Source organism: Callorhinus ursinus, unplaced genomic scaffold, assembly GCF_003265705.2.
Source record: "Callorhinus ursinus isolate GAN/ISIS: 27379988/994484 unplaced genomic scaffold, GSC_fseal_2.0 scaffold13, whole genome shotgun sequence".
NCBI lineage: Eukaryota > Metazoa > Chordata > Mammalia > Carnivora > Otariidae > Callorhinus > Callorhinus ursinus.
The window spans coordinates 42,808,613-42,833,539 of record NW_027397075.1 but is presented as its reverse complement, the minus strand read 5'-3'; the positions used below and the strand labels follow the sequence as shown (position 1 = coordinate 42,833,539).

At 44.3% G+C, this 24,927-nt stretch overlaps 1 protein-coding gene across 2 annotated transcripts in view; it reads left to right on the top strand.

The window, feature by feature from the left end:
• The window catches only part of CACNA1E (calcium voltage-gated channel subunit alpha1 E), a 500,959-nt gene that overhangs the window by 259,433 nt on the left and 216,599 nt on the right, over positions 1–24,927 (top strand). For both annotated transcript variants that reach the window (XM_073900155.1, XM_073900154.1), the window contains 3 exons: positions 19,497–19,600; positions 20,405–20,557; positions 21,744–21,925. In XM_073900155.1, coding sequence (XP_073756256.1) covers positions 19,497–19,600; positions 20,405–20,557; positions 21,744–21,925 — 439 coding nt within the window. The remainder of the gene's footprint in view (positions 1–19,496; positions 19,601–20,404; positions 20,558–21,743; positions 21,926–24,927) is intronic.

Genomic DNA, 24,927 nt, shown 5'->3' with positions numbered 1-24,927 from the left:
TCCTCTGGATTATAAACTGTAAGAGGGCAAGACCATGACCCCCTTGCCATTACATGCTAGCTCCTCACATGGTCAGGTACCACATACATGTGAAACGTCAGCATATGGGCTTGTAAGAATGAAGGGATGAATACATGAGGGGAGAGTTCTTTTCTGTGGGAACTGTGGCTCCTGCCAGTCTGAGCAACATGCAGCCCTTCAACTTTGTGAGGAGGAAGCCCAGAAAGTCTCCACCGATCTTTATTCCTGAGACCCTGTCAAAAAGTATGGAAACGTTCTGAGATTGTTGGAAACGTGGGCCTAGACTAGCAAATGATTTTGGAGTGATATAGGTATGTCCAGCTGCTGTCAGCAGTGAAGGACGCTGCAGAAGTAAGGATGGCGGATGGGTTTTCTGCTTTAAATACGGCTCTCTACTAGAGTTGCCCAGGCGTCTTCTTAGTGGTGTTGCAGCAAGGCCCTCCTCTGGGACAGAAGGGGTGCCGGATACCTTCCTGCAGGTTTGCATTAAATACTGCGGATCCCAGGAGAGTGAAATCTCATACATTTTCATTCCACAATACCCTTGAGAGATGCTCTTGTCTCTTCACGTCCCCATGGTACCCACCTCTAAAGCAAGAAGATAAATACGAAGCAAAAGTTCAGGCTCCCTTCCTGATCACAGAAGGTCTGGACTTCAAGAAGGGACAGAGGCACATGTGGCTGGTGGAAGGGGCAGGTTGGAGCAGGCTGGCTTATTGCAGCTCAGTCCCCAAGAAGCCCTGTGGGCACTGGTCCTTTGAGTGCACCCCACCCCACCATAGTACCAGGTGTATGGCCTCAGGCCACATTTTGGGGCGGATGGGAAGAATTTGAGGGGGGGCAAGGAGGCGCTGTGGGCCTATTGAAGTAGTGAAATGCTAAAGTTTCCCATTCCGAGGGGCTCAGGTTCCTGATTCCCTGAGCAGAGACCAGAGTGTGTGTGGCACCACGGCCACAGAGAGGTGGAAAACCGGAGTTCGGAGGGAGAAGCAGAGAATCTGTTAGTTCATGACTCTTCTCGTGGTTCCCACAGAATTTTTAGTCCCCTGCCCATTTCTTTCAAATATGTCAGAACCAGTGAGATGAATAGGCACGGAACCTCCTGCGGTGCAAGAACCGGGTGCTGGGTGTGCCCCTCCTTGGCTCTGGGAGAAGAGGCGTTGGTGAGGGCTGGCTGAGTGTTTGGGAATCTGCTCAGGGTGGCTGGCCATTCCCTCAGCTCTCGTCGCTGTGGCCCTGGTTGCTGCCTCATGGGAGGCCCGGCCTGTGGGCCCACAGCACGACTTTTCCGTCAGCGCCGTCCAGGGTACCTCAGTTAGAGGCTCTGAGAGCAGCAAATAGTAGATGTGGGATCCGTGGAGGGCACTGCCTGGGAGTCTCCAGAGCACCGCCCGAATATTCTGTCTAGCCTTTGTTTTCCCCTCCTAAAAATTACACCAGCAACTCTAACCTCACTGCGGTCACCCTTTGCCATGTAGTGGCTGCCTCGATTCTTTTTGACAGCCTCAGACATTTTAATAGTCCTGCTGCTGACAGCCATGGGGAGCAGGCATTTCCTGTCGGCATGCTGAGTATTCTGAGAAGACAGGGATAATGGACTTCCTTTTCATCCTGGTTACTGCCCCAGGTTCAGGGCCTTGCAGCAGGGCTGTGGCAGAGCCTTCTCCCCGGCAGCTCTCTTCTTTCTGGTCCCTCTGTTAGCCACCACTGGACAGCCTTCTAAAGCATTTTCTTCTCACGTTGTCCTCCTGGTCCAGAACCATCCATGGCTCCCCACACTCAACAGAGGAGGAAGCAGAGCTGGCTTAGCAGCATTTTTGAGGAAAGGATTCACAGTACATTAAGAAGACAGAATGGCTGCTGAAAGGGATGATGCTATCTGGACTCTGCTATCAGCAGAGTTTAGGGTCCCCAAACAAGATTCACACTGGTCCCACTTTTAAACTCAGCCCTGGTTTTTGAAGTGGACGCTACCTTTGAAGAGGCGAACAGGAGTGGTTCCAGATAAAACTGTCCAGAATAACTAGAGTTTGGCTTAAAGAAGCATTACAGGGAAATGGGAGAAGAAATAAGGCCGTGAGCCTGGGAAGAGGATAATTCCAGGACCATATAATGCTTATCTTTGAACATGTGAAAGGCAGTCTTAGAGGTATGTCAAGAGGGGGTTACTTTGTATAACTCTGAGGTCAGGGATGGGCTGCCTTGGAAGAATGTGAGCTGCCCATCCCTGTAAGGGACAAAAGAGAGGCTGGAATGACCCAGGAGCACTATATAGAGGTGTGGAGCTTGGGCTCAGTGTTTTCTAAGATCATTTCCACTTTGAGGTGGATCTAGTCACTCTGTCCTGCAACACCCATTTACTGAGTACTTTATGCCAAGTACTTTGTCATAGACAGGTTGTCATAGTTCATGTCCCCCCCAGAACTCACATGTTCAACCTAATCCCCAGTGTGAGGAAGTTTAGAGGTGAGCCTTGGGAGGTGATTATTAGTTCATGGGATTAATGCCCTTATAAGAAGAGGCCCCAGAGAGTTCCCTCACCCTCTTGTCCATGTGCAGACACAGCAGGAAGATGGCTGTCTATGAACCAGAAATCAGGTTCTCACCAGACACCAATCTGTTGGCACCTTGACCTTGGACTTCCCAGCCTCCAGCACTGCAGAAAATAAATTTCAGTTGTGTTAGCCACCCATTCTGTGGCATTTTGTTATAGGACATGCCTTCTATATTGTATTGGAAATATGGCACAGGCCTTGCCCTCAGAGAATTCATCCTAGTAGGGGAGACAGATAAGGAAAATGAATTATAAGCTAGAACGTTGGGGGAAGGCTGTTTGGAAAGGCTTCCTAAAGGAACTCACACTGACAAGAGCTTTGAGGGGAGTGTTTTGGAGGAGCAGGCTATACCTAAACAAGGTAGAGTACGTACAGAAGCACTGATGTGATGTGTGAGATCCTGGTACCTGTAGGAAACTCTAACTAGGTGATTGGAGGGCTGTCTGGGGGCAGTGTGGTGAGAGGTTAGGCTAGATCCTGGCATGATTCTAAAGTTCACATGGAGGTACGAGAGGATTTGACCCAGGATGCTACATATCAGCCCTGAATTTTAGAAAGGCCATTCTAGTAATGGTCTGGAGATAAGATTGTGGAAGAAGGGAACGAGAAGTCAGAGAGAAACCAGCAGGTAGTCACGCGAAACATGATGAGGACATTGGTAGTAGAGATAGAGGGACAGAGATATTAACAGAGAGGAAGCTACAGGAGTTGCTATAAGAATCTTTGGAGAAAGAAGAGGTGACGTTTGAGTTGAAACCTGAGTGATGAGAAGAAAGGACCAGCAAAGCCCTGCAAACAAAAGTAAATCTAGAATGTTCAAGAAACAGAGAGGAGACTGGTATGGCTGGGTGACAGAGAGCAGTGAAGATCACTGAGGGAGATGAGGTGAGAGGGGGAGGCAGGGCCCAGTTCATGCAGGACCTTATTTGTGGGAAAGGTTTGGGATGTTGTTGTAAGTGCGATGAGAAGCTGGAGCATTTTAAGCAAGTTGATCTGATTTACACTTTTGAGAGTTCATTCTGCTCTGTGAAGAATACACAGTAGAGGGTGCCTTCAGGCCAGAAGCCCTGTGGGAGGCACCTGGACCACAGAGTGGAAGTGCTCAACAGGGTACTGGATATGCAAGGAGAGAGGTTTGCCTAGGAGATAAAAGCTGGAGAGTCATTTGCATTCAAGTGGTAGTTGGAAGCTTGGTTTCAGGGAGGGCACTTAGGGAGAATGTGTGGATTGGATAAAAGAGGGAGGTGGGGGAAGGGTACAAGTATGAAACTGTAAGAAACCTTGTTTTTAAATGAGGGTGGAGGAAGAGGAGCAGCCAGAGGAAGAATAGCAACTCAGAATGAAAGGGAGGAGTTTCACAACAAGGGCACCGAACACAGACTTACAAAATACTACAGCATGAATACCATCAAGTTCATATTGGATTTGGGGGCCTGGAGGTCATCGATGACCTTTAGTGGAAGTCATTTCTGTAGAGTGGCGAGGGCTGAAGCCAGATGGCAGTGGGCTGAGGAGGTGGAGTTAGTTGCAAGTGCATACGAGTTTCAGCAGCAGGACACCAGGTTCAGCAGCTGGACGGCAACATGAAGATGGTGAAGAGGGGCACCTTGCACATCCAGGAAAGCGCTGTGTTAACAGGTAGAGAGTAGGGAGTTGAGGAAACGAGAGAGGGGGGGTGGCTCAGAGCACAGCATCCCTGAGGGCGTGGGATGCAGGGAGGGCATCAGATGAAGGTTGGTCTGCAACATGAGAAACCTCAGCTCTGCTCAGTCCACATTTTTATTAGAAGGTTTTGCTTATTTTAAGTAAGGATCTAATAATTATTGGAAAATTATTTCTGCATTTGTTGAATTTTAGTCATATTTGAAGTTCAGCATTCAAAACATGTCTTTGGTTATATATGTAAATTAATTATATTTATATATATAAATTAATATATTCATGTATATTAACTAATTAATATTAATATGAATGTAAGAATCACCATCCAGTTCAGTGGCCCTTCTGCACAGGGCCATGAAGAGTGGTTTTGTGAAAAGCATAGGATTGCTCTCTGTGGTGCTGTCTTCAGGTTAGGGAGATATTTCAGTCAACCTTCTGTCTCTCTCTTTTATAGTTGTGTTTTCCTGCTTATAGTAGGAATTCATTCTCATGGGAGAAAATTTGCAAAGTATAGAGGAATATAAAGGAAATACAGACAACCTGTAATTCCACCTCCTAAAGATGATCACTGTTACCCTTTGGGTATTTTTCCTTCCAGTCTTTTTTCTTCTTTTACACATTTCATATTGTTGAACATACATAAAATAATTTCCCTTTAAAATTATGTTTTTCCCCTTAAAACTATATGGTGACTTTTTCCATGTTACTAAAAGTAATGTAGGAATAGCATTTTAAAGGCTGCATAATATTTCATCGAGTGCACTATACTCAACCCATTCCCCTCTTGTTAAAACACTAAGATTCTCTGTGGAAAATGGTATGGCAATTTCTCAAAAACTTAAACATAGAATAAACATACTATTCAGCAATTCCACTTCTGCATATATACCCAAAAGAACTGAAAGCAGGAACTTGGACAGATATTTGTACACCAGTGTTTATAACAGCATTATTCACAGTAGCCAAAAGGTAGAAGAACTCCCAAGTGTCCATTGATGGAAGAATGGATAAACAAAACATGGTATATACGTACAATGGAGTATTATCCATCCCTAAAAAGGGAGGAAAGCCTAACACATGCTACAACATGTGTGAACCTTGAAGACATTATACTGAATGAAATAAGCCAGTCATAAAAGGGCAAATATTGTGATTCCATTTATGTAAGTTACCTAGAGTAGTTAAATTCACAGAGACAGAAAGTAGATTGGCACTTACCAGGGGCTGGGGGAAGGAGGGAATGGGGAGTTAGTATTTAATGGGTACAGAGTTTCACTTTTGCAAGATGAAAAGAGTTACAGGGATGGATGGTGGTGGTGGTTGCCCAACAATGGGAATGTACTTGACGCCATTGAACTGGACACTTAAAAATGGTTCTGGTGGTAAATTTTATGTGTATTTTACCACAATGAGAAAAAAAAACCCAAACACTAAGGACCCTGACAAATGTATACAGATAGCTAACCACCTCCATAATCAAGACAAGAATATTTCTTTCACTCTCAAAGTTCCCTCAGGCCCCTTCCTAGCCAGTTTCGTCTCTCAGTCCCCAGGCTTTTGTAGGGTGCTGAGCTGTTTTGTCCTTATCGTTTTGTCTTTGCAGAATATCATATACATGGAATCAGATAGGATATAGCCTTTTGATTCTGGCTTCTTGCATATAACATAATACCTTTGAGAGCCACCTATGCTGTTGCATGGATCAATAGTTCATTTCTTTTTGTTGCTGCCTAGCAGTTGGATGGGTGTATCACAGATTGTTTATTCACCATTTGAGGGACATATCTCAGATTGTTCCCAGTTTGGGGCAATTATGAATCTATCTGTGATAAATAACCATGGTTGGGTCATATAGCAAGTGTATGTTTAGCTCTAAGCAGCTGCTGCAAAACTGTTCTCCAAAATGGTTGTACTGTTTTGTATTCCCACTAGCAATACATGAGCGTTCCAGTTGCTCCACATTCTTACCAGCATATGATCTTATCAGGCTTTTTATTGTCTAGTTTCATTTCTGTTTTAGCTTTCTGGTAGGTAGGTAGTGGTAACTGTTGTGATTTTAATTGGCATTTCCTTAGTAATTAATAATGGTTCTTATTTGTCATCCACGTCTCTCTTTGGTGAAGTGTCTGTTTACTTCTTTTGCTCATGTTTGTAATTGGGTTGTTTGTTTTCTTATTATTCAGTTGTGGGTGATTTAAAAATATTTTGCTATCATAAAAAATCCTTCATTGAACAACATTGTATTTGCCCTAATTTTGGAATATGGATTCAAAATAATTTCCTAAACCTCCTGGATCAAAGAGAGTGAACATCTTCAGTGACCTTATATACAAAATGTCCAATAGCTTTGCAAAATACCAATATGCTTTCTTTCTAGTGGTGGCAACTTAACAGCAGAACAGGCTGTTGTGTTGTTTTAATTTGAATTTCTTTGACTATAATGCTATGGAACTTTTTCATATAATCCCTAAATAGTCTATGTTTCTTCTTTTGTGAATTGTTTATAGCTTGCCTTTTTTGTTGCTAGATTGGCACAGAAATTTGCCATGGCAATATCTATCCAGGGTAGTTAATAGAGTATGTGAAGATCAGTGCCAGGATCAGTGGTTTAGAGGATTTTCATTTTTTCATAAAATATTAACCTGGTCTCAGCCTGGTTTCTTTCATGCTCCGAGGCCATGAGCTAATTTGCATAGCTGGCAAGGTAAAAATAACTTCAGAGCTGAAAAGAAAGATCATTGCCATTGAGTTAAACTTGGACCCTGGGGGCCAGCACTTCTACATGGGGCAGCAGTTCCTTGGTCTAGACTCCATTATTAATAAACACACTCCATTGTTCCTTATAAATAGAAAAAAGGTGCTCTTTTAAATTCCTTTCTGAGAAAATGGCCATGCCTCTTAGCTCTTCAGCTGGGAGAGAAGTAACCTCTTGATTCTTGCAACAATTCAGCATTTTATTTATTCACAGTGAAAGTACAATTAAAACCACTTACTCTGTGCTTACATATCTCTATCAAATAGATTTGGGTAACAATTAAAGAGTTCCTGTATATAGGCGCAATTCTTTTTAATTATTAAAATGGCTTGTATTTTATTGTATTCCAAATAGGCGGTATGGGATGTGATATGACTCAGAAGTACTAGAAGGAATTTTGGTTTAATGACTCAAAAATAAAAAGCACTTTGTTTTCTCTAACAAATAGCTCTAGTTCATTTGGGGGCTCTACAGACAGTTGATATTTTATAACAGCTTTATGGCTGCCTCTTCATCATGCACTGTAATTGTAGGTTTGTCTGCTCTGCAAGTACAGGAAATTATCTGGGTATTTTTTTTTTAATACTTGTCATCCTAGAAGACAGATGGCATATGCCTGTCATGCAAATCAATCTCTTAGGCACTGTAGGCTGAACTAGGGAAGAGGAACAATGGACAAATATGTTTTCTCTAAAATTTATGGATCCATATTTTTCTGAAAGAGTCAGTGATTTGAAAAGTTTTATAAACTCAGATTCTTTTAGCTAGATATTCCTCAGACATCCAAAAGAAAAAATCTCCTACCCCCAATACACTATGAGACGGTAGAGTTTTATTACTTAGGTTTTTCTTTTCCTCCTGCTTTGAGTATCCCTTCAGTCAACCCACCATCTAGTGTTCACCTGCACTCATCCACATTTGACGTCTTGACAAGAAGACTCTGGCTCTCCCCAGGATCTTGAATATGTATAATTTTTTAGTCTTTCCAAAGCTGAAGAGGAAGCAGTGTTTCAGTATCTTAGGATTTAAGCCACTTGCTAAGGTGACATCAAGAAAAAAAAAGCTTTCACATTCTCTAATTGGTGTATTGGCTCCATGCCAGGGGCATAGTTTTCCGAGTTTTTCCTTGTTTTTCATGTATCTTACTTAGCTCTTGTCTGGCCAGGCCAGTTATGTCAACTTTCACTTTGGTTTCTTATCCAGGTGATATTATCTGGACAGAATAGGTGAGTGGGTCATTGTGAGTGATAGACACCTATCTTGGAGTCATTTAAGCAAGGAGGGCTTTTCAAGGAAGACGTGTCTCATGGAACCACCGAGTTGCAGAAATGTCAGGAAGTAGTTGGGCCTCAGGAACTGCAGGATCAGGGTGCTAGCTCCAGAGGAATTCTTTCCTTTTTTCATTCTTCTTACCTCCAGGGTCAGCTTTATTCTTCTCTCTTACTACAGCCAGCTTTGTTCTGTGAGAACAATGACAGCTCCTGAAGCCTATCATTTTAGGGCTTTAGCTGCTTCAGGAGAGATCAGCCAAACTCTGGTCCTCCGTCCAAACATCCCCCGGGGAGAAACTTAACTGGCTAGCGGTGGCATGTAAGAGCATTGCAGTTTTTGAAAAGAATGGTAGGGGGAGAGTATTGTTTTTGGAGGAAGAGGAGATCCTAGCAGTACAAACAATAGGAGGCCACTGTGTGTGGGCAGTGGGGGAGTATACCGCTGGTCTCTGTAATGTGATACTGGAGGTCACTAGTGCAGCCTTCTCATGAGGCCAGCATTAGCGGCTTGGCCCTAATTAGCTGCATTCTGTTGCTCAGCTGGTTTCTGCTCTATCCCAGGCTAGCCATCTCACAAGTGCTTGTCCCTGGACCTCAGGGAGACCTGGTGAGAGAAAGTGTGTGGGTGGTAGATCAACAGAAATCCCTCACCACTACTAGAAAAACAACTGAAAGAACATGTATTTATGTTAGCGAGTTCTTATAATGTGGGATTTCCCTCTCCAGCAATTATCTGTCTTTGCCAGCTCTCTGAAGTACAGTTTTGGTAACATTCATATGATCCTGCAATCACAGGACACCATAAGGCTCTGCCGAGAGGCAGCTCTGTGGTTGTCCTAGAGAAGACATTTGTTGAACGTATGTGCCTTTGGGATATGTTTCTAGCTATTAGCCATTATCTTTTGTAGCTACCAAAAGCACTCCAAATTTGGAATCTAAATTTCTGGATTTGGGTCTCAGTTTGACCATTTACTATCTCCGTAATCTTGGGCTAGGCAGTTTCTCTCTCTGAACCTTAATTCTCAAACTGACAAAATGGAGAATAATGTATCTTTATGGGACAAGGTTATGTAAACTGGGAAGCAACGAGGCATTTTTTTCATCATCATCATCATCATCATCATCATCATCTTTATCATCACCTGGACCTGAATGACACTCATAGAGTTTCTACCCATTGCTTGGCATTTCTCCTTGCTGTGTCTGAGTGAATCATCAGGGGCTTTCTTGTAAAACAAGGAAGAAACCCAGGACCATTAGTAGGAACCTGACCTTTGTCTCCATTACACTGAGGTTAAGTAAATAAAACCCTCTTTTGTACGTTACTGTGTTCTTTACCTTCCATGATCTGGGGAAACTTTTGGATTAAAGCTTCCTTTGTAGACACACTGGGGTTAAGCTTCATGTAGCCACTAGGAGATGTTTAAAGAAGAAGGCAGAGGACATTTTTATCAATGTTGGCATCAATGCATTTTCATCAAAATTATGACTTGTAGCTGGGGGTCACCCTGGCAACATCTTCACGTCTGCCTGAGAGGGGCTGTGTGTGCTTCTCCCAGAGTGGATGAGGACTAGTTGTGAAACATACGCATTGCCTTTAATCAGGCTACTACTCAGTTTGAAGGAATCACTATCTGAGAGGTTCTCTGTCAGTAGTGGTCCTCAACCTGTGATGTGTTCCCCCCCCCCCCCCCCCGCCACATCACAATGTCTAGAGACATTTTTGGTTGTCACAACCCCCGGGGGAGGGGGGTTGGAGGAGGGGTTGCTACTGGCACCTAGTGGGTAGAAGTGGGGGATGCTGTTAAACATCCTACAATGCACAGAATAGCTCCCAACGACAAAGAATTATCTGGTCTCAAATGTTAATACAAACTCCTCTCCTTGGCATGACATGGTTTGATTGTTGAACTTTCTTTTAGTGGGAAAGGCCATGATTTTTCTGTTCACCAAAAAGCATATTTGGGGACCACTTCATAGCCTCAAGAGAGTCTTGGGAAATTTAATTAGGAGCCCCATTTTAAATTCCAGAAAGGGTAGCCTTACCTTTGTTAAATACAGAACCACTTGTCCTTTCTGGAAATGGCACAGACCTTCTCTTTTGGAAAGGGACAATTTGACCCCACTGTCCTCATTCTCCCAAGAAATATTGTGACTTCTTCCTAGGCAGAATCTTAGAAGAAAGTTCATGCTCCATTTTGGTCATAAATCAACTTGGGCCCAAGTCTAAATAAATAAATAACAGCCAACCAACTAACCAACCAAACCCCAGAAATAGCTGCCTCGTGGCAGTTTTGGAGGTGGTGGTCTTTCTATAAGACTACCCATTCTGAAAGGCAGCAAGACACTGTTACTATTTCTGGTAACAGAGGAGGGAACAGGGTCTCTCCTAGACTGCTGTGTCTGCAGTTCTTGGAAAAACACAGTAAAACTTTTCAAGGCAAACTGTTCCATCATTCTGGGGAAACACCAAGAAACCACATGGTGCTATTAAAGCAGTAGTTCATGTTGGTCTGTCTTGTCCTCTTTAGAACAGTCTCCTTAGCGTGAGCATGTGTATTAGCTAGTCTTTACATCTGGGTTTTTCAAACTGTAGGTCAACCCCATTAGAGAGTCGTGACATCAACTTAATTGGTTGCGACCAGCGTGAGACGAAAAATAGCAAGGAAAATTTGAAGAGAAAATATATCACACATAGAATATTATTTTATGAGGCACTCTGTAATTTTACACACACACACACACACGCATGCATACACACACATACATATATTCATCGTGGCTTGTGATGTAAAATATATTTTGTACTGCAGGTATGTTCAAAAAAGGTTTGAAAATCATTGCTTTATATGCTTTTACTTTTGAACAAAATTTGGGTGAATTGAAGCAACACAGCATATTTTCCTTTAAACTCAAAGGCCTGAGTTCTATGAGCTGTTCATTCCTAAACCAGTCACTATTCAGAATAGGACAATGGATGATTTGCTTAGGATAATCTAGATTCAGTCTCTGGGCTGGAGAGAGGCCCAGCATGACTATAGGATATCTCTGTTATCAGGAAAGATTACTGTGGAGGAGGCAGGTGGGAGCAGCTGTCCTAGGAGGGGCCTATGGGAATAGAAGTCGGCACTAATTCAGGTAACAGTGGCCAAGGTAGACACATATTATAGCAGCTCGGGCTGGGCTTGGGGAGAAGCTAAGAGACCAATGGTTCAATCAGGGAACTTCTTTGGGGCTCACAGTAGTGGTGTGGGTAACCTGATGCTTCATTACCAAGTGTAAGCCTGGATTTTGAGCACTGCTAGGCTTGGTCCAATCTCTAACATGTCTGTGAAGTTTTCTTTATTTGATATTTTCCACACTCTCTAGCCTCTCTGCTTTCCATACTTCCTGGATTTCCCTGAGTTCCAGACAACACCAGCCCTTGTTTGAATTGTTCAAGTATACCAGTCTTTCTGCCTCTGTCCCTTCTATGCATGTCTGTTCCTGCATCTGGGATGCTCTTCCCACCTTGTTTCCTCTAGCCTACTCATACTTCACCTTTGAGCTCATATGCCATTTCCATAGGAAAGCCTTCCTTTCCTGACCCTCTAGTTACTATAATTGTGATCTGTGTAATGTCTTTTTCATTAAGTTTCATGAGGACGGCCACCATCTCATCCTATTCTGCATTGTAATGCCAGTGCCTACTGCATTGCATGCATTCAGTAATTATTAGCACACTGTAGATGGGTTCTGGGTTCTGGGTTCTGGGTTCTGGGATTGAGCTAAGCCTGAATGGCATCAGAGGGCCCTAACATAGGGTCTGGGGAGGAAAAGGGGGCAGCTTGCAGAGACTGGGTACTGGGCCAGTACCCAAACACCTGTTTCCCCCTCTCAGCCTCATCCTTTTCCCTCGGATGTATTTTGGTCAAATTGAGTTTTGAGGGGAGGTTGTCTCCATTGAACAATGTAATACACAGGAACTATTTTTTTGTTTTTGATAAAATGAAGTAAAATCTTTAGAAACTGATTCCCAAATCAAATTATACTTTCAGTAATTTATTTAAAAGAAATGGAGAGCCAAACGTTGGGTGTAATTTAGTAGATTTTTGATAGATCATCATTATTTGCACCTGTGGTAAAATCTCCTTCAGTTTGGATATCTAATTATATAGGTGCCAGTGGGCTCATTCGTAGCTCCACGGACAAGTTCATCCGATCTGCCCCAGTGGGGATCTGTTAACACCCCTTTATCCCTGAGTCAAGGGTATTTCTTGGGCATTACTGTTGCATATCGTTAGGGAAGGGACCATAGACAGAAATGTGAAAGGAACTTTCTGCCATTGAGGAGCTGGCTTTGAACTGAGTTACAAGGTTCCAGCTAATTATCATTAACAGTCAGACTTTAGTTCTAAGACATAAGAACTGTATGCGATCAGGTGTTAAATGCTGTGCACTTTTCAAGATATTCAGAGAAAGGGGAGGTGGCGTGAGCTGGAGAAATGTAGTGCCATCTGGACAGGTTTTGGCTCGGAGTCTTAGAGCCAGGAGGGATCTGAGAAGTCCCTCTATCTGATCCATTTGTTTTAGAGACTAAAAAATCAAAACAAAACAAAACAAAACAAATAAACCCAGATATGTTCTTCCTCATCTTCCTCCATGACACCTATTTCCTAAGTACTTTCTAGGAGTCAGGCTTAGTAGAAATTGTTGTATTTTTAGAGACTCCATGTCCAGCTTCCCCAGTGGCCTCCAATCTCCCTTTTGGGAGAATCTTTTATTGTGTGTGCGCTTGGTGGGGGTCTTGCCCACTTTGGAAATGCTAGAGGACCGTCCCAGTGCAGCCAGATGAAGTGTAAGGGGACATGTGACTTAAGTTCCACCACATGCTTTTTCCACCATGACTTTTAAGCTATCAATGCTGTGTTATTAGTACAGTTGGTGATGATACGTCTAGCAATAGCCACAGTGGCCTAAGAATCAGATTTCCTGGAATCTCTGACCTTTGCCAGGTGTATTATTCCTGCTGTAACAAATTGCTGCAAACTTGGTGGCTTAAAGCGAATTCCTTCTCTTACAGCTCTAGATTCAAAACTCCAAAATTTGTTTCCCTGGGCTGCACCGGTTATCAGCAGGTCTGTACTCTCACCTGAGGCTTTAAGACCGGGAAGGCATTTCTTTGCCTTTCCTCGCATCTAGAGCTGTATTCCTTGCATCCTTCCTCCATCTTCAAAGCCAGCAGCATAGCACCTTGCTTCAGTCATCACATTGCCTTCTTTCTAGCCAAATCTTCCTGTGCCTCCCTCTTATGAGGCACTTGTGATTGCATTCAGGGCCCACGCAGATAATCCAGAAAAATCTCCCCATCTCAAAATCCTTAATCACATCTGCAAAGTCAGTTTTGCCATATCAGGTAACATTCACAGGTTTCCAGGATTAGGAGCTGGATCTCTTTGAATCTCTTATTCAGCCTACCACACCAAGATTTCTACTTTCCTGTTTTTCCAGCCTGGTCCTCCAATATCCCTTTAATTCTGTGAGCTCTTGATATCTTTTCAAAGTCAGCACTATGTGAAGAAGTTTATAAGCATCTTATCTTTTAAAATCCTCACATGACCCTCTAAGGAAGGTATTGTCCCCATTTTACAGATAAGAACACTATAGCTCAGGGAGGCAATTGCATCAGGCCAGACAGCTAGTGTGAGTGAGGGAACTGACATTTGAAACCAGCCAGTATGACGGGAGAGTATGTGCTTTACCACTTCCTTATCATCTTAGTTCAAGTTTCTTTTGACTGTAGATCTTTTCCACGGAGGAGGTAGGATGCCATCTGGCTCTGAAGTCTGGATCGTATTATTTAGGCAAGGAGAGAAGGCAAGGGGGTGGGCATTCCAAGGCAAGAAGGAAGCTGGAGGTTAAGAGGTGAATCCAAGAGATGTGTTGAAGGAAGGGTATGTTAGACTTTGGTGCCTCATTGGTGGTAAAATAGTAGAAGAGAAGAAGGAACCAACCACCTCTGAAACACTTCTAAGTGGACCCAGCAACTCATTTTGGATTACCCATGGAAATGATATCCTGGCTCAAATCTGTGTAGGGAATCCAACTTGAATTAGGTCCCTCCCTGTCTCCTCTTGGTCTCCTGTAATATGGGCTGGTTAAACACCTAACACCCTTTGCTCCTGTTAATCAGCCTTTTTGCGCAGATGCTAATGAATAACTTGCCTTTTGAATGCTAATCAGCTTCTCCCTTGGGATTTATATGGGCAGAAGCAAAGAGATACTTTTTAGAGCTCAGGAGGGACTCCAGAGCCTAAGGGCAGGAGACTCCTGGTTTGTGTCTCTTCTTCACAAAAGAGAATTTACACGTTTGTTTAGGGCTAGGGCAACAACTGGGAGGGAAGCTATTTACCTGGTTATCCCTTGAATAGAGTTGCCAGATTTAGCAAATAAAAATACAAAATGCCCAGTTAAATCTGAATTGCAGATAAGCAACAGATAATATTTTGATGTAATATTTGCATAATGCTTCAGGGAATTTTTAGCCATGGAAGTGTGAAAAGAGACTGTTAAGACTTGGGTTGATGAAGAGGCTAAGACAGAACCCCAAGGTCAAAAGGAATTCTTTGAGTGGGAGAATTCTTTGGGTGATTGACTTGGGGAGAGACCATTTGGTTGTGATGGCTCAGAGCATCCCTTCCATCTCCTGCCACTGCAGTGACGGTCCTGCCACACCCTCAGGATCATATCAGCCTCTAGGCTCTTCTTATCTGCTGACAGCTCAGAGCAGAAGCATGAGAGGTAGGGATGAGCCATGACATCCATGAGGAAACAGGTTTTGAACATACACAGTGCACCAAACCCTCCGTCTCTGCTGGTGGTGCTCAGAGGTTCATGTCTGTCCTCTGCTTTGGGGGTAAAGTAGTAATTAAGCACCCTCTGTGTACAGAGCTCCCCACCCTGGGGACAAAAGAACTGGAAAAACACAACCTCTGTTTCTGAAGAGTATGTGCAAATGGGGCACGGGATGATGCAGAACTCAGGCTTTTATTACTCAGAATTGGAACTTTGCACAGTGGCCTCTCTCTGATTCTGTGGCGAGCGCGCGCGCGCGTGTGTGTGTGTGTGCGTGTAGATATTACAGCAGCTGTGACCTCAGGTGTAAGGAGCCTCCAACCTGCTGGTCCGGAGAGCTGTCAGTGGCAAGTCTGTGGGACTAGTGATTTGTGGCTTGAGGATCAAGGGAACCAAGCTCACTGGCTTGTTGGGAGACTAAACACTGTGACCTTGGTATTTTTAGCAGCACACTGGGCTGAGGACCAGTGGAACTGTGCTGTGCTAGAAAAGACTGCATGGCATGCTGGCAGACTGGGGAAAGGCTGGACTTCGATACCAGAAGAGGAAGGACTTTAATACCTGCTCTGGGCGTGTATTAGCAGTTTAATTGTTTCTAAGTCCCAATTTCCTCTCCTATGAAATGGAAACAGTCGTGATATCAGGATATGTTTGAGGATTTAATGAAATAACTTAGGGGAAAATGCTAGCAGGTAGTAAGCCCCGTAGGTGATCCTGCAGTGTGTCCCATTCTCGGAGCGCTTTGTAAGCATCTCTCTTAAGACATTCTTCATTGTGAATTATAATTATTTCATTTCTCTGTCTGTCTGCTTTTGCTAGACTGAGGGCCTGGGCCTTTTCCTACTGTGCACTTGCCTTGAGCCTCCCACATTAGGCCTGCTCTGTGTGAGGCCCAGAGTTTTGCTGAGCTGTATAGACTTCAGTACCAAGGCTTTGCTAAAGGGCAAGTCTTCACATTTTGAGGCTTCTTCCTTCCCTCCCTCTCTCTTAACTCTCCTGCTGCAGACGGGGCAGATCCTGTCCTGTGGGATCTGCTTGAGAGCAGGAGTCCTATACGATATTAGAAGCTCCTCATTAGACTCTAAAATGTTTGAGGACAGATTTCTAGTACGCCCCCGTGCACTCAAATAGGTGTGTGTTTGAGTAGTATCCGGCGGTGCCACCTACCCTTTCCATTGGTAAATTCTAGGGTTTCTGTGATATTTCTGTCCGTTTGGTTCCTGCTTCAACACATTGACTACTTTCCTCAGTGCAGTTCGATCCACCGAGCATTCACTGAGCACCTTTTACTTGCTGGAGTCTGGGCTAGGTGTGGGGGATTTAGAGATGGGGAAGACGGCATCTCCGCTTGAGGTGTTCCGGATCCTGTGGGAGAGACAGAGGAGAAACCAGAGAAAACGGAGGATTCCTCTAAGATGTGGGCAGGGCAGGGATGGCAGTGGGCACAGAATTTTATGGGGGCACACAGCAGGGCCCGTTCCCTCAATTATCCTTCCCCCCGAAGAATCCCACTGTCCCTGCTTCTAGCAAGTGGATGGGACCTCCTTCCCTCAAACATGATGTGAACACTAGGGATGTACATGGGATATTCTTCATGGGATGAAGGAAAAGAAAGTTCTGAGGGCTAGGGGAGCATGGGGCCCCGGGTGGTGCGGTCCTGGCTGAAGCTTGAGGCAGCTTGGATAACTTGGGGGACAGGTTGGTGAAAAGACCACGGACGTGTCTGGTGGCCCCGGCCACAAGTGCCGTATTTTTGCTTCTCTCCTTCAAATTGGCTTCACTTCTGTTCTCTTTCCCACGTGAGAATTCTTATTTTTCTCGCATTTGCTTCTCCACCAGCTCTTATTTCGTATTTTGTCCTGTTTTCATCTCCATGTCTCCTTTCACCATTTGCTTCCCCGTCCTCTCATTTTTCTCCCCCCTCAACCATTTTTCTTTCTCCGTACACTTCTGCCTTCTTGCCTTTCAATTTTGTCTTTTGGACCCTACCTCCATGTTCTGAAATATCCCTCCTTCAACTCAGGGTTGGAAAGGACATTTTCCTTTTCAGTAGCTCTTTCTTAGGACTTGAAAGAGCATCTCATGTGTATCTGGGTATCCTAGGAAACAGAACTCTGGTTTCTGAACAGGGCAGAGTCTCCCCACCGTGTGTGTGTGCGTAAGACAGTGCGAACCGGAGGGAAAGGCATCTCCCATGGTCACCACGCCTCAGAAGACCGAGAATACAGTGCTGCTTTCCCTTTTAGCAGATTCAGCAGAACAGTGACCCCATTTTCCTGGGGTTCTAGTTCTCTATCACTACACTATCCTTGAGCTTTCTCTTTCTCTGCTTTCCTTTATTTGTTTCTTTGTCTGTTTTATTTTTCAGTCCTATTTTCCACGTTTCTCCTTGCTCTCTTTTCTCTTCAGGTTTTCCCTACTTGTTGGAAACGATATCACTCCCCTCCCTAATTTCTCTCTTTGGTTTTGGCAGACAGAGTCAAAAGTAGCATCAGAGACCCTGCTCGTCGACATCCCCCATTTTCAGAGACAGTGTAGTGTGGAAGTTTGGATCAGGAGAGGTAGAGGGAGACCTGAAACCCAGCTTGCCTGGGTCCTGAGACCCTTTATGAGAGTAGGGTTTCTTTCTGGTTCTTATTTTGAGGTTGGGTTAACATAGAATTATAGAGTCTTAAAGTTGAGAGCAATCTCTACTGGTTATTTAGATAACCTTCAACCCACGTTGGAACACTTTTAACTTCCTAATAGATAGTTCTACAGTCTGTGGCTGAGTATGTTTAATGTTGCGAAGTGGACCTACCCCATGAAACAGTCCACCTTGTTCTTGGCCAGCCCTGCTCATGATTCTCATGTCCTGGATCTGTGCAATTTGTACCTATTGATCCTATGTCTGCTTTCTAGAGGTATACAGCACAGACCTTTCATTCAAGTTCGATTTCAAGTATTGAAGGAAATGTTTCCTCCAAAATAATTAAGTGACATAAACTATTCCCATCACCCTTTGACTATATAGAAAACTTGGTTTTCTGAATGACTCACTCACCAGTGGCTCCAGGTAGCTGAAATTCTCATGGAGAGGTTATGAGGGAGTTCAAGTAGTGTTCCAAAGAAGGAAGACTAAGATTAGACAAAGTTGCAAAAACTATACTATTAATATTTATGTTGGACGTATTAGCTAGTTTGCACATTATAACTTCTAGAATACTCCTAATATTCAATACCATGTCATTTTATTTTTATAGCGAGGTCCTGGCACTCCCCCCATTTTGTAGATGGGGGTAGTGAGGCTGCTGGAGTGTGTAACTTGCCTCAAATCACTCAGTTCTCAAGTGCTTGAGTCACAACTGAAACCCAGCTCTGCTGGCTCTTGGTCATCTGCTGTGTTTTTCATTAATCCTTAAGTATCATTGACTATCCGCAGTACCTGCAGTGTCATGGGATTCTATGAAATAAATTGTCTCCTGAAGACAAGGTGCTTGGTGTATACAATAGAATAGGATTGTTATGGATTTTGGTGTGTGTGTGTGTGTGTGTGTGTGTGTGTGTGTGTGTGTCTGTGGAAATGGAAAAATGGAAGCAAAGAAACAAAATCCAAGTTATACAGTGATTTGGAGCAATTATAAAAGTGCTGTATGTGGACGAGTGAAGTTATTCCCTAATTTATACACATCAGTGTGATTGATTTGTTTGGTAAAAACTCTTAAGTGCCAAGGTGGGGAAGAATGAGTTACTCCTTTACTGCACCTGATCCAGAGAAATTCCCTAAAGGAGTTAGGAGACAGGGGAATCTAAGAAAATTCTTTTTTTTTTTTTTTAAAGATTTATTTATTTTGAGAGAGTGAGAATGAGAGAGAGAGAGAGAGAATACATGAGAGGGGGGAGGGTTAGAGGGAGAAGCAGGCTCCTTGCTGAGCAGGGAGCCCGATGCGGGACTCGATCCCGGGACCCCAGGATCATGACCTGAGCCGAAGGCAGTCGCTTAACCGACTGAGCCACCCAGGCACCCTAAGAAAATTCTTAAATACAAAATCCAGGGGCCTTGGTAGGTTGGAAAGAGGGAAAGGAGGTTGGTGAGAAATAGCAAGGAGAGTAGGGACCAAGGTTTGGAGGCAGGAATGGAACCGATGCTAGGGAGCTGGTATTCTACTCATGATTTGGATCTAGGATTCTGGTGTGATGGTAATTTTTCCTTCTTTGCAAAGTAAAACCCAGATATGGCTAAGTTTAATTCCAGTCAGAACCACCGATGATTCACCCAAGCTCAGGTGCTCCCACATGCAACTGGCATCAGCTCTGTGTGCTTTCCAGGCTGAGCCTTCTTCAACCCGGCTTCCCCCATGGAACAGGGGGAGAAAGCCAGACTGTGGTAACCTTGACCTTCTGTGTCTCCATCTGCAGCATCCTGGCCACGGCAGGAACCCACTTCAACACACATGTGGACCTGAGGACCCTCCGGGCTGTGCGTGTCCTGAGACCCCTGAAGCTCGTGTCAGGGATACCTAGTGAGCACCTGCCTTTCTTCTTTCTCCTCTGCTGTAGCTTTACTGATGTGTCCCCGCAGGATCTGGGGCCAAAGGAATTTGGGATAAACAAGAAACAGTTTCTCCAGTGATAATAAAGAGTGGGGATGCAGCAATCTGGCATAACATTTTACTTTAAAATCTAGCAACTTTTTTTCAGATTTTTAAAGATAATGAAAGATCTTTGTAGAATCTTTGCAAAGTAAAAAAATATATATATAAAATGAAAAGGAAAAACACTCATTATCCTATATTTTTATGCATTTTTTCCTGTGAGTTTTAATATAATTTGATCATACTTGGTATATACTTTTGGATCCTGTCACGGAAGCCTTTGATTTTCCTGACATTAAAAATTCTTCAGAAATACGATTCTGATATAGTAGTGGGGGAGGTAAACTTTGTCCTTGCTCTCATAGGACTTAGAGCCTAGCAGGGCCAGGCTTAATTTCCTTTAGGAAAGAAGCACGTTCACATAAGTTTGTAAAAGATAAGCAGAAGGCAACATGGATGAAACAAAAAAAGGAAGGAGTAATAGGCGTGTAAATAAATGATCAGAGAATGGTGAGAGGGAGCATGAGATTGATTCTAGGGGCAGTAGTGATGGGGTCTTTGGCTTGACTTGTTCTGGTTGTCCCTTTGCAAATTTTCTTCATCATCTCAGGACCAGTGGTTCTTTTCCCTCAAAGACTTGTCCTTCTCCTCTTAGGAGAAGGTAGAGGGAGCCTGCTGTATCAAATGGTGCCCAGGGAGGCTCCATTTGTCATTCTCTTCCTTTCCTTCTAGGCCTGCAGATTGTACTGAAGTCCATCATGAAGGCCATGGTACCTCTTCTGCAAATTGGTCTTCTGCTCTTCTTTGCCATCCTGATGTTTGCTATCATTGGCTTGGAGTTCTACAGTGGGAAGTTGCACCGTGCATGTTTCACGAACAATTCAGGTAGGGTCATTGTTTCTTGCCTTCTACTTCTTCCCTTCCTCTCCCCTCTGGTCATTGGAGTAATTTCAGGTCATTGGGAGACTGGTGGGAAGAGAATATCCTGTCCCAACCCCAGAATTAGGATCAGAAACTTCCTAGTTTGCTTTTTGAGGCACAAGCAGCCTAGAATAAAGGTCCCCATTGGACAGTGATATTGCAAAGCAAATGACCTCTTACGTTTGCAGTCAGAGGATGTCAAACAGGAGGTCCCAGCTCCCCCGTCCCATGGTAGAAGGTTGTCAGAATGCATGTCAAAAACCACCTGTCTGAAGAACTACTCTTTGTTCAGTGTCTTCTTTGGCCCACAGGCCAAGGAGATCCAGGAGTCCAGAGTCAGATTTAGGTCTCTCTAGATCTGTGGAGACATTTTCCCTCATGATCCATCTTGTGACCTTTCTCCTCCCCTGCTGTGCCCCACAGACAGTGTAGAAGGGCCGAGGGAGCTCTGAGCTTGGCTTGCCAGGGGTGCTTGGGCGATTTGTGGTGTTCACAGACCCCAGATTCTTATCTCTTTGTATCTTATTTGTTCAAGTTGAGTAGAATACCCTAGCAGGAAAGGGGGTCAGGGAGAGGTTGAAGAAGTCCAATTTAGTATAATGTTTATGTTTTTTTAAAAGCATCTTCAGAGGACACCTTCCACAGTGGAGTTTTATTTTATTGATTGATGGATTGATTGTCTTATTCAAGACCAGGAATTTAGGCCAGAAGAACAAGGAGTTGAGACCCACTGTGAAGGGACTGTAGTTTATAATTGTCCCCAAGAAACTCAGGAAAATCTCAGAGTCTATACTACAGTCTGAAGTTAGAAACTCAGTAGGATTCTGCCTTCACCTCAGACTGTTCTGTGTGATCCAGTCTTGTCATCTCCTGTGGGACTCCGGCGAGGGTAGAGAATGAGGCCTGCAGAAAGTGAAGGCCATGTGGAGGAGAGGCTCCATGTTCAGAGGAGTTTGGGAAGCACTGGGATGAGCTTGTGGTATGTGAGCTGTGAGGTGGAGAGAGGCCAGAGGTGGGAGGGAGCTTGAGAGAAAGAAGGTCACACTTTTCTGGGGGAAATAGAATTGAGTGTTTGTGGCTTCCTGGAGTCCTTTCCAGCTCATGCTAAACACCATGTGGTTTGTCTCCTGCCCTCCAAATGTGTCTGCAGGTATTCTGGAAGGATTTGACCCCCCTCACCCATGTGGTGTACAGGGCTGCCCAGCTGGTTATGAGTGCCGGGACTGGATTGGCCCCAATGATGGGATCACCCAGTTTGATAACATACTTTTTGCTGTGCTGACTGTCTTCCAATGCATCACCATGGAAGGGTGGACTACCGTGCTGTACAATGTGAGTAGAGCTTGCAGGGGGCTGGAGCAAGAGGGAAGAACCCTGCAATGAGGCTTCTGGCATTGTGTCGGCTGGTTATTCTGGGGTAGGGGAGGGCTGTGTGTGTGTGTGTGTGTGTGTGTGTGTGTGTGTGTGCGCGTGTGCGCATGCGCGCATAGACTCAACTGTGAAAAGTTGTAGCACTTCATATCCTCCTATCGTCTGGCCTCTTGCTGAGTGGAAGCATGCAGCTTCTTAGCAGAGTTAGGAAATTGCATCCCATTGGATGGGTGAGCAAAGCTAGTTAAATGAGATCAACTTAGTAGTGATAGAGTGTGTTTTACGGCAGGTACAACACGATGGTGGGGTTGGGTAAGGGGTACTAAGAGGTATAGATTTCTTGGTTGCTGGCTTCAAAGAGCTTACCATCGGGTTGGGAAGATATTACGGTCGTTCTTAACCCTCGCTGCAGATTAGAATCAGCTAGTAGCTTTAAACATTTACACCTCCTGGGCTCTACTCCAGACAAATTAAGTAGGAAAAGCTAGGGGTAAAGCCCTGTCATTGATTTTTTTAAAGCTTTCTAGCTGATTCTCAGATGCAGCTACTGTCAAGAACCACTGCATTACATGCACATAAGAAACATGCTTAATTGTAGGACTCACTAGGGATGCTTGTTGCAATTTGGGTTCATAGGCCCCTTCTCTGCAGGTTTTGATTTTGTGTAGCTTTGAATAGTTCGTGGGCTATATACTTTTTACAGGTGCTACTGGTGGTTCATACAATCAGGCACGTTTGGAAGGTTCTGAGTTGGTGCACAAGACAAGGCTGTCTGACTGCCAGTCAGGGATGTTAGGGGATTCTGGCGTGGCTACACAAGTCAGACAGCGTGACCACTGAAGGATCTTCTGCCTCCCAGAGTCCAATTTTAAGAAGCTGTGGAAGGCATGGGCAGAGTCCAAGTTCTAAAATGACAGGTGTTGGGGAGGTGTGCGCTTTGATGCCCACCCTGAAGCAGATACTTTGCAATGATTGTGCCTCTTATTTTTACTTTCACAGGCTGCCTTTACCCTGAGGTCTCCTCTGTTTCCTTTAAACCTGGTTCTGTCTGTAGAAAACTTAATGGGTGGGGCATGGGATAGCTTACACAAAGCAGCCTTTAGAAGGAGCTCTGGATGTCATCTACACTGGAGGGAAAGGAAATGCTTTGTCTCAGGAGCGACTCAACCAGACTGTAATGCCCAATGAGCCAGGATTGGTATCAGGCCTGCACAAGTAGGTGTTTTGTAAATGTCCATTACTAACCTGGATCCATTTCCACACGGGTGAGCAAGTCAGGCCTGAGCTTTATGGAAAAGAGCCACAGGCTATTACGCTCAATCTCTAAAGGGCAGTGAAGAAGTCCCAAGGACCAGTCTATGTGCTGCAAGCCCAAGGGTTGCTTGTGACCTAGAAACAGCTTGAGGACATTCTAAGATTCTTGCCGGTTGTGGGGGGTAGCAGGAGGGCGGGGAGAGAGGCTAGATTGGATGAGGGTGGCTGCTCCGTATTTGAAATGCCTTGAGGCCATGTCACTCAGATTAGCCAGGCGTCTCTGGGAATTACAGCACTGGCCCCACGGTGGCTGGTGTCATTCGTGGGGCTTTGCAAGCGGTGTATTTCAATTATATGTGTAGACTCACCTAAGTGATGTGATAAATGCACTGAAAGCCTGAAAGGAGAAGTGTTGCATTTGAACATATGATCTGTTGGTCCTCCCGAGTCGGGGCTCCGATGGTGCTGAGATAAGTAGAAGCGCAGCTGAAAAATCACCTAGCCTTTGCATTTGTTCCTTTGTTCATTCAGTCATTCAACAAATATTAAGTGAGCATCTACTGTATGCCAAGCAGTTCACTCAGGAAATACGGAAGGTAAAAACGGCTTGCTCTCACGGTGCTCTTTTTAAATTCCCATTTCTCTCCAGTTCTCTCTCTGACATAGATATAGAGGTCACACCGACTCAGGGATCTTGCCCTGTTCTCTATTTTTGCTCCAGTGAGGAAGCAGGGAAGAGACGAAGTCAAGCTGCTGATCCTCTGAAACCTTTCACTGCATGGGCTTCCAAGGCCACAGACTCATACTCTCTCTGACTTCCAGTCTGTTGCTATTGAACTTCAGTTTACTGAAGGCCTCCTGCTAACCTCGTGGCTGAATGCAGTGTTGAGGGAATTAGTTAGGGCTGGTTTCTAAAACGTAGCTGGCTGCTCATGGGGAAGAATGAACTTCTGTCCACTTTGAAATGATGTCACTTTTCACAACATTGGATCTAGGGCCAGGGAGCCAGGAATCCATAGGTAGAGGTGATAATTAGAGGTGGATAACTACACCTTGATTCAGAAGTTGGATGAAAAAGACGCTCATTTTTCAGCCAGTGGAACAAGGACAAAGTGTGGCTCCCTAGGAAGAAAGAGCCAGCCAAGGCTGGGCTCCAGGTAAGGAGGGAACTGCGGCATGAAGCATGACCCAGGCAGACTCTGTTACAGAGGCTGGATGCACATCTGGAGTTAGGGTTGTCTGCTTCCAGAAGAGCAGGTTCAGAGAGGCCGATTCTTCATACTGTTGGGGATAGGGCTTGCATTGTATGGTGGAGTTACATCGCAAATGCTTTAAATTACCCAAATTCAACCATTCAGCCTGGACCAGAAGAGGGGGCCAGGGAGAGAGGAAAATAATTTAAATAGTACAGGCTAATTCATTTATCATTCCTTTCCCTGTTCCTATACCCATTGAAAGTGTGAGATGAGAAATGCCTGAGAAAGGTGATGGCTGAAAAATTGAGGATTCGCATAGCCAATTCAACAATTCCTGAGTCTTTTTCTTCTTTTTCTTTTAACTCAGGACTTGGTAATGACAAAATTTTACATATATATTAGAACTGGTTGCACACCATGCAATTAACCATGAACAACTAGTAAATTCAGTATTATAAATTCAGATACGCATATATGGATGTTTCTGCATAGAGAAAATCTCTCACTCTGCCC